Source organism: Mesitornis unicolor, unplaced genomic scaffold (assembly GCF_000695765.1).
Source record: "Mesitornis unicolor isolate BGI_N332 unplaced genomic scaffold, ASM69576v1 scaffold13096, whole genome shotgun sequence".
NCBI classification, from domain to species: Eukaryota; Metazoa; Chordata; class Aves; order Mesitornithiformes; family Mesitornithidae; genus Mesitornis; species Mesitornis unicolor.
In genome coordinates, this window is record NW_010193038.1 from 34656 (window position 1) to 43587 (window position 8932).

The window sequence follows — 8932 nt, forward strand, 5'->3', positions numbered from 1 at the left end:
GGCACGAGAGAGGAACAGCACCGGCCATGATCTCATGAGGGCATCCAGGTTGTGCTTAGCGAAGGAGCAGCACAGAGCATGGCTGGTAAGGAACATTTCCATCCCATTCCATCTCCATCCCTTCCCTCCATCCCCACACTATCCCATCCTGGCAGCCCTTTCCAGGGATGCAGAAGCCTGCAGAAGCTTTGGGGCTGACAATGGAAACCTAAGACTGGTGCTGGAGATCACAGCTGCTGCACTGCAGGGAAGGCTGAGACCCCCCAAAGTCGTCTCACACAACAGTCCATCAACCAGCTTCCAGGCTGCAAAGGCAGCAGAGGCTTTGGTCCAGCAGCCCTTGGCTCAGCCTGATACAGGTTACTGGGTCAGATTGGAGACAGAGGGAAGAAGAGGGACAGCCACAGTCTTCTTCAGCATCTACTTGCGCTGGAGTTTGGCCTGGAGAAGCAAAAAACCCAGCCGTGATGAGTGTGATCCTCAGGGCAGGAGCCTCCTCCAGAGAGAGACAAAGTGTTCATGCCTCAGTAGGGCACATCCCAGCTCTTCCCAGCAGCCCACTCAGACTGGGAAAAGCCTGTTTGGTGGTGGACAAACACACCTGCGGGCTGCCCTTGTTCCTGGCTCTTACCTTTCTGGCATCCACCTTCTCTTGGAGGCGACTCACCCATGGGCTTACGACAGGGGCACAGATGCGCCTGCCCTTCACGGTGACGAACCTGCCAGCCCCATGGGGAAAAATAACAAGATGAGGTGAGCAGGACACCCCAGGGATGCTCCAGAACAGCTCAAGCTCACACCCACTAGTCTCCCACCATCTCTTATCTTGTGATGACATTCTTCCCTGACTTTTGTCCCAAGTCTTCCCCTTCTGACAGGTCTGTCCTGCTTTGATTTCACCTCAAGTCTCCAGGATCTCTTTCACATCCCTCCCTATCCCCTCACCTCCAACCCCAGCTCAAAGTCCCTCCTCCACTCCTCTCTGCCTCCCTCCCTGCCTCCCCACAGTGTCCATCCCTCAGCCACCACCACCCTAGGGCTCTTACACGACAGCCGGGAAGTCGCAGCCATCCTGCACCTGCTGGAGCCGGTAATCCTGCACTCTCCGCCACGGGATGGGCGTATCTCTTGTCTTCAGGCAGCAGTCGAGGGCGTAGTTGTGGCCATTCACTGGAGGAGGATCACATCACGCAGGCTGAGGTTGCTCTCCCTAAGTTATCTGTGCCTTCACCCAGCCCCCCTGAAAGCAGCGGGGGCTGCAGGGCCACCCTGGAGGAGCAGGGCAGGATGGTGCCCACCAGCAATGCCCCAGCACACCGCCCCAGCTGCACACATGGGCATGAGATCTATTGCTTGCATGGCCTGGTGATGGGATCCCTTTACTTTCTTCCAACAGAAAGTAAAGGTGGTGACAAGCAGCAAATTGGTGAAGGGCAGCCCTTCTGCATGCATAGGTCCCTCCTGCACCTCTGGGGCCAGCAAGTGGGGCAAGACGGTGATCTTCACCCTGCCTCAGGATGCTGCGATGCTGAAGACCAAGGGCTGGGAATGGCTTCAGCTGTATTTGCTGAAGCAGTCACAGATTTTGCAGCTACCCCGTCACCAGCCTGCCCATGCCAACCAATCCTGTGACAGCAGAGGGACACAGTTGTCTGCACTTCACTGCGTGGTTAAGGGAGCTTGGTCGCCCTCCAAGCAAATGCTGCATTCACTGTTAATGCCCATTAAGGCCAGCAGGGCCCAGGGACACCTGTAACCCCAGGCAGCAAGGTGTGGTGCACCACCACAAGACGTCTGAACTCCATAGCTCCCCGTGGCAGAGCAGAGGGCCTGGTCACCCATCCAGACAGGTGTCACATGTGAAAACCCTGTGTTCAACACCACGAACCCCTCAAACACAGGCTTTGCCCTACCACACGCCTTCCCTCCTACTCCCAGCCCTGCCACTTGCCCCTAGGCTGCCCCACACCAAAGGGTGCCAGGGGTGCTCTCCTGCTGTGCTGGGCAGAATGGGACCAAGGCCATCCCAGCCCGGTGTGCACAGGCTGGGCAAAGGCACTGGGAGACAGGATTGCTCCACAGCCTTTCCCAAGCACAGCATTGCACCTCCAGTGTCCTGTGGGCTCCTGCCTGGACTTTGGGCGGGACAGAGTCCATCTGTGAAAGGAGGACACAGGAAGGCTGTGACAGAGCCCCAGCCATGGGCCCTCTAAAAGTCTGCTGGAAATGCAAAAGAGAGCAAGAAATTGGATCCTCTCCCTTCCACAAGAAAGGCAGCTGCAGAGGTTCCCTCTTACCATCCAGTATACGTCCCAGCACCAGGAGACAGAAGAGAAGACAGAGCCGCTGCATGTTGCTGCTGGGTCTGGCAGAGGACGGGCTGGAGGCAGTGGTACTCGGGGTGGGAGAAGTGAGCTCTGCACAGCTCCCCTGCACTCTGCTGCTGGTGCTCCAGGCTGCCTATTTATCCTTCCAGCCCTTGGCTTTCACTTTCTTTTGAAGAAAAGGGGTGGGAGGTTGCAGCAAGTCTTGAGGAATTTTAATCTTTGAGCAGTTCCCGCATATCCCGCCTGCTTTCCCTGTAATCAGCTGCTCTGCGGTCTCAGAACCAAACACCCTCCTGCCCTCGCTGCTGCCAACACCTGGGCCCCAGGGCTGCTGCTCAGGGCCAGAACAGCATCAGGGTCCCTTCCATCTGCTACAGCACCCCAGGGCCCTGGGCAAACATATCAGTGGTCTCATCCCCGTGCATTTCTCAGTCCCTTCTCTGAGACATCTCTGTGGTGTTCCCATTAGATATTGCATAGGCTCAAACCACTGATGCTGGGGATTAGAACTTGTCTCAACCCCATTTTTTGCGTATATACCAGTACTGGGTTGATGCTTGGCTCCCCCTGAACTCCCCCGTCTGGTTGCAGGAGCCTGACTGACTCCCCTTGCCCTCCCCATTGCCTGTGTGGCGGGCACATCTGAAGCTGGTAGATAGAGGGGAGCACAGCCAGCACGCTCCGCTCCAAGACCGCCCTTTCACATGCCAAAAGACAACTTGGTTTCCAGGTGTCCTAGCAAATGGGATCATGGCCAAAGGCAGCTACAGAGCTTCCTGGAAACAGGTTTTCTCAGCACAAGAGCTGAGAGCACAAGAGCAGAAATCCCCCACAGAGGCTGTGTGCACAGTGCGGGGTGCCAGCAGCTCACGGGCTGAGTGGGCACTGCAGGGAGCCCAGACCAGCACTCCCACTGCAAACCTTCAGAAAAGCACAAGGATGGGGGCTGCTTCTCCTTGGAATGATGACTCACCACCGTGCCAGTGCCATCTGCAGTGGTGTCCCTTAACTGAGACCTGATATGTGGCAGGTGGCACACTGAGAGTGGTGGGGCTGTCCAGCCCAGGGGAGGGATGGTGAAGGGGGTCTCACTGCTGCCAGCAGCTGCTTTGTAGGTGTTTGGAGAAATGCCAGAGACAGGCTCTTCTTGGAGGGACCCAGGGACAGGATGAGAGGCAACAGCACCAGTTGCACACAGGGAAATTCCCACTGACAGTAGGAAAAATATTTCCCTGCAGGGGCAAACAAATCCTGGAGCAGGACCTCTATCCCATCACCTTCTCCCTTGCTCCAGCTTCAGCCTGTCCTAGCACCTCAGTGGACAGCACCCCACAGTCTTCCCATATGGACAAATATCTGGGGACAAGACACAGGGCTGGCACCTGAGGACCTCAGCAGGTCCCTCTGCTGCCCTCAGCAGGAGGAGATAGCGAGCAATGTCCCGTTCCTGCTCCACAGTAAGAAGCAAGAGGAGACTCCAGCCATGCCACCAGCCAAGGTGCTCCATCCCCAGAATGGACACTGACACCCGCCTTGTGCACAGAGTGATCTCCTCCATCAGGAGAGCATCATCTCTGGCCACTGCTGTGCCCTGGCAAGAGGGCGCTGTGACAAAGGGGTTGGGCAGGGGTGGGTGTGCAGGATGGGCAGCACAAACAGGACGTGTCAGCTTAGCTTCAGTCAGCACCCACTGCTTTCTCGCACTCACAAGCTATTGCAGAGAAATCTTTGTTAGCAGAAGGGGAATTTAGGTGGCAGAGGATTAGTGTCAGTCATCAGCCCCAGTCTCACTGTGGTTTGGGGATGCAGGCTGGCTCTGGGACCTGGTCTCCACTTGATCTCACCGAGTCATTGCCAAAGAGACGCCCCAGGAGGGAGGGCAGTGGCTCCTGGCAGCTGATGCTGGTGGCCAGACCTGCACCCTGCGAAAAGCAGAGCCCTGCCCCACCAGCAAGGGATGCTGCCTGATGGAAACCCTCTTTTCCTTAGATGTCAGGTGGGTTTGGCAGCTACCAAAGCACACCTGAGGACTGGCAAGGAGTGCTGGGGGATGCTGGGTCCCTGGGCTCTTGTTCCCTGTGCAAGCAGAGAGGTCCCCTGCCACTGTCCTGGCTCCCATACCCTGCTGCACTGAAAGCAGCCTGCCCAGCGTTGGGAATGCATCTTTATAGGAACAAACCCCTTCACTGCCTCTGGCTGCAAGGGACGCCCTGCCACCGCGCTGGAGGCTCTGCCTCCTCCCAGCAGCTGTCTGGGTGCCAAGTGGGTGAAAGCACGGCTGCTCCAGTCGCCTCTGCTCCCCAGGAGCGACATTGGAGGGTGAGAAAAGGGATTTTCCATTCAGTTGTGAAAGGGGAATGTGACGGCCTTCCCCCCCTCCACTGGGGTCAGTGGGATTTCTAAGAAGAGAGTGGTCATCTCCAAAGCGCATCCCTGCAGCATGCAGAGAGGTCACCCCATCCCCCTTGAAGGGCTGAGCCTTGGGGACCAGAAGAGACATAGAGATGGGGAAGAGGGGATATTTTGGGTCCGGGCTCTTTGGAGGCACACACAGATGGGAACAGTCAGGGGATCCAGTGTGATTTAGGAGGAGGGGAGAACACCGTGTGTGCTGACCCATTTAAGCCTCATTCAAAGCAATTTGGGACCGATGGAGCTCCAGCCCTGATGATACCACAGGCAGCGCAAAGCATCCCTGAACACTCCCTCCTGAGAAGCCTTGATAATGCAGTTTTTAATTAAAATGGAAACCATGCATGGAGGAGGAGCATCTCCATGGGGAATCCAACCCATCAAAATGTCAACAAGCTGTGTGAACATCACCTCCATCCCCAGGCTCTTCTCAGGGAGCAGCAGCCACCCTGACACCCTCCCAGATACCTGCCAGGGGCGGGGGGCCCAGGAAGCTCCTCCTTACCGGCCCATGGGCTCTCCTGTGTCCTCCCCATGGTCCCTTGCGATGCTCTGCTTTCCACCTCCAAGTGACGGAGCTGGAAAGGGCAAAGGGGGAATTTCAGCAGATTCCAGACACAGCCAGTCCCTGGGGCAGGATCTGGCCTGGATGCGTTCACCTCATTGGGAAATACTGGGCAGGCATTTCAGCTGCTGCAATTTCCCTCACAACTCCCAGCACAAGGAAGCCTTCCGCACAGTTCCCATTGCAGTCCCAGTCCTGGTGCAGCACGGGGACTGGGTGCAGCACGGGGACTGGGTCCACCACCAGCCCACTGGGCTCAGGGCCCCACTGGGTCTCCTCTAGCTGACAGGGAACCCAGTCAACCTGACTTAAATGGCATTAAGGGGGGGAAAAAAGAGCAAGTCATGCTTTTGCCCAGAGAGAGCAGAGCTGGTCCTGAGGATCTGGCTGAGAGGCGTACAGAATCACAGAATCACAGAATCACAGAACGTTAGGGATTGGAAGGGACCTCAAAAGATCATCTAGTCCAATCCCCCTGCCACAGCAGGAACACCTAGATGAGGTTGCACAGGAAGGTGCCAGTTCCTGCTGTTAGAGCCCATCTGTCCCTAACACTCATTAGCTTCAGTCTCACTGATGTTGAGGTCACCATAGGTGATAGGCAGAAAGGCCAAGACCCTTCATTTGGGTCCTGCTCGACCCCCCTATGTGAGCACCCATCTCCCAGGGTCCCTCCAATACCTGTGTCCCCCAGCAGCACCTTTGGGCTGCACAGTTTCCCAGACAGGAACCTGGGAAACCAGGATCCTTAGCACTCCAAACTCACCTGTGGACAGACCTAAAAGCACATGGGAAGGGCTCAGACCCTTGGGGGCTGCTTTCTTTGGCTGCTCTCTTGGCTCTTGGACTGAGACCAGGCAGAGGAGGCTGTGGGGTCCTTGGTCTGGTGCAGCTCTGGAGCACGGCTCACATTGGTCGCACCACAGGACATCGTCGGAGGAGAGCAGATGCTCTTAGATGCTCTTCCACCGCACCTTGGAGAGCTGCAGCCCAGGAGCAGGTCTGCAATGCCCAGGGGGATGGGAAGGAAGTGGAGGGATCTGAGGGTTCTGGGGAAGTGAAAGGAGGATTGGCAGCATGAGGACACCCTAAAGCCAAGGGTCTCCAGCCCCAGCAGAAGGGAGGATGGGGGAAGGAGGGCACTTGGGAGCTGCATGTTGGAGAAGAAAGGGATGTTAAGAACCTCTAGGACAGGATGAGTGCCAAGGGATGGCCAGGACTGGGAGATACCTTGGGGCAGGAGGGTTGAGTCCCTGTTGCCCACCATCAGCTTCGCCACCTCCTCTTCCCTCAACACCATGGCAGACACCAGGAGGGGAGTTTTGGTGGAGAGAGCACCAAAAAGCACCTTGACGCTTCAGCTGGAAACCGCAGCCCTTCCAGCACCCATGCAGCCCCAGAAACAGCCCTTGGTGCCCATGGTGCTGCTGCAGCTGCATATCCAGCTCCTTGCTTTTTGGGAACGGCACAGGGCAGAGGGACGGAGCCGGTGCATGTGTCTCCAGGTGAGCCTGGCTGGAGCTCAGCCCCTCATTGCAGCCCAGCACGCTCTGCTGTCGGCACGAGCCCGGAGCATCGTCTGCGCTGGCTACTGACGTGAGCCAGTCACTTGGCCTGGGCTCAAGACTTCCCTTTTCTTGGCCGCAGCCCATGGTTTTTGTCCTGCCTGGCTACTCTCCGCTGTCACTGAAGCCTTTCTTCTCCAGGGTGGCCGAGCTCTCCTAACTTATTCTGCTCTGCTTGACACGGCTGCAACTTCCTTGCCTCCCCTGCAGAATGTCATGAGAGGCTTTTTTTTGCCCTGCTCCCCCGACCCTTTGCCCAGCCGCTGCCCCTGCACACGCTGCACAGACGCTGCCTTGGCTTTGCACATGGGGTGAAGCAGCAGATTTGCCCTGCCCAGGATATGACTGCATGAATCCTCCTCTGCTGAGCATCTCCTTTACATCGCTTGTTTTGGCTGGGGCCTGTGGATTCAGCTGCTCTGTAGGGAACGGGTTTTGGCCCCTGATACGCACTCCAGATGCTAGCCCATCTTCTCTCCCTTCATCCTCTCTTGCAGGGAATCTCCTGCAACATGTTTCACTGATGCCATCATCTCGCTGGCAAGACAGCACGGTGGTCATCTGCCTCACCAGCAAGATGCTCGCACTAACCCTGACACCTTGTTTTCCTTAAAAACAGCGTTGTGCAGTGGAGCTGGCTGTGGTGTGCAAACACACCTGCATGTGCAGGTACAAGCACAAGTGGGGCTGCATTTGGGCGTGCGTGTCCATGTTCACATGTGCCTGAGTATGTGGGAAAAGCTCCAGTGCTCTTCCCCAGGCTCTGCTTTTAGGGTAAATTTTAGGGTAAATTAGAGCACCCCTATGAGCACATCTTTTTAACCTGTTTTAGCCTAATGCCCACCTAGCATTTGAAGGGGAAAATCTACCTGTGCAATGTTAGCATCTGCAGCCACAGAGACACCAGGACACATTTCACATGCTGGCTCGCTCCTGCCACCTCCTCATGCTTTGCTGCTTGCAGTTGCAGACAGACTCGCCTGGGCCTCATTTCTAGGGGCTTTTTGCAAGCATTTCGCAATCTCTCGACACCGTGACCAGCACAAGAAGAAGTCCGGGGGAAGGCAGACGCACAGGGCTGGCTGCAGCGCATCCTCAGCGGAGCCGGGGCTGCCTGCAGCCCTCCCACAGCCCTGGCTGGCTCCTAGTGCGCGAGTGGCAGTTCCCAGGCTCCCAGCAAAGCCCAGGCCAGAGCACAGCCTTATTAATTACTCGTGTAATGCTGTTTTCCCATAGCAGATGGCAGCGCAGAGACCCTGCTTTGAGCAAGTGGTGCTTGTCCAGGGAGGTTTGGAGGAAAAAGCTCTGCTGTGAGAAGAAAGGCACCACAGACAAGAGTGTTCTGTGACTATTTTGCTGGCATCTCAGGACCCCGCCATGGGGATGGATGGAGCAAGATGGCTTCACCTTGCTGGGCAACACAGCTGCAGGACAGGGGACTTGCACTGTTCCCTATGCCAGCAGCTCCCAGCCCCTGCACCCCAGGGATGCAGCACCCAAGGGGGCTGCAAAAGCCAGGACCAGGGAGATGACGGTGTGTAGTGCAGAAGAAATCCCTCCATGCAGCCCCCCCTTGCCGCACCAAAGCCCATCACAACAGCCAGAAGAGGTGCTTTTTGGTTATAAAGGATATATTTTATTGCCTCACATCCTGTCCAAAAGCCAGTCTGGCAGCCGGCCACGTGCTCCCACGTGGAGGAGGTGGCAGCACAGAGCCAGCTCAGCACCCGTCCCCTGTCCAGGGCCGGTATCTTCACAGTTTCTTTACACAGCCTTCAAATAATAGACCTAAGCGCTGCCTAATACACAATCAAGCCAGATAAATGTGTTAGATTGAAACACTCAGCTACAAGCTTTACTCCAGCCAACACACCGCCTTTGCTGATACTGTTAAGCCCCGCAAATCCCATTATTGCAATTATATGACTTAATAGACCTTTACTGACCAAAGTCCACGTCTGAAGCCTCTGCAAGCAGATAGCACTGCAGCTGCGGTACAGCCTTTCAACCCGCTCCTTCTCGCACGCTGGAGGGGGTTTGCAAGCACAAGGGAGATGCTCTTT

At 56.5% G+C, this 8932-nt stretch overlaps 2 protein-coding genes across 2 annotated transcripts in view; both read right to left on the reverse strand.

Annotated features, from left to right (window-relative positions):
* Window positions 1–420: 420 nt before the first annotated feature.
* On the reverse strand, window positions 421–2352 carry LOC104542870 (C-C motif chemokine 19-like). Its single transcript, XM_010187330.1, has 4 exons — window positions 2298–2352; window positions 1047–1170; window positions 632–719; window positions 421–441 (listed from the first exon to the last, which is right to left on the reverse strand). The coding sequence occupies exons 1-4, from the start codon at window positions 2350–2352 to the stop codon at window positions 421–423; spliced, it is 288 nt and encodes a 95-aa protein (XP_010185632.1).
* A 2888-nt stretch (window positions 2353–5240) lies between these two features.
* CCL21 (chemokine (C-C motif) ligand 21) overlaps window positions 5241–8932 on the reverse strand; it is a 6219-nt gene continuing 2527 nt past the window's right edge. Inside the window, exons 5-6 of the mRNA XM_010187331.1 lie at window positions 6071–6082; window positions 5241–5317 (exon numbers count right to left, since the gene is read on the reverse strand). Coding sequence (XP_010185633.1) covers window positions 5241–5317; window positions 6071–6082 — 89 coding nt within the window. The remainder of the gene's footprint in view (window positions 5318–6070; window positions 6083–8932) is intronic.

Excerpts from the sequence above, each read along its gene's own strand:
- LOC104542870 (XM_010187330.1), bottom strand. The coding sequence starts at position 2,352 with ATGCAGCGGCTCTGTCTTCTCTTCTGTCTCCTGGTGCTGGGACGTATA. Across the intron at positions 720-1,046 it reads TGCGACTTCCCGGCTGTCGT|GTTCGTCACCGTGAAGGGCA; the intron begins GTAAGAGCCCTA and ends TGGGGCTGGCAG. Across the intron at positions 442-631 it reads AGAAGGTGGATGCCAGAAAG|GCCAAACTCCAGCGCAAGTA; the intron begins GTAAGAGCCAGG and ends TTGCTTCTCCAG.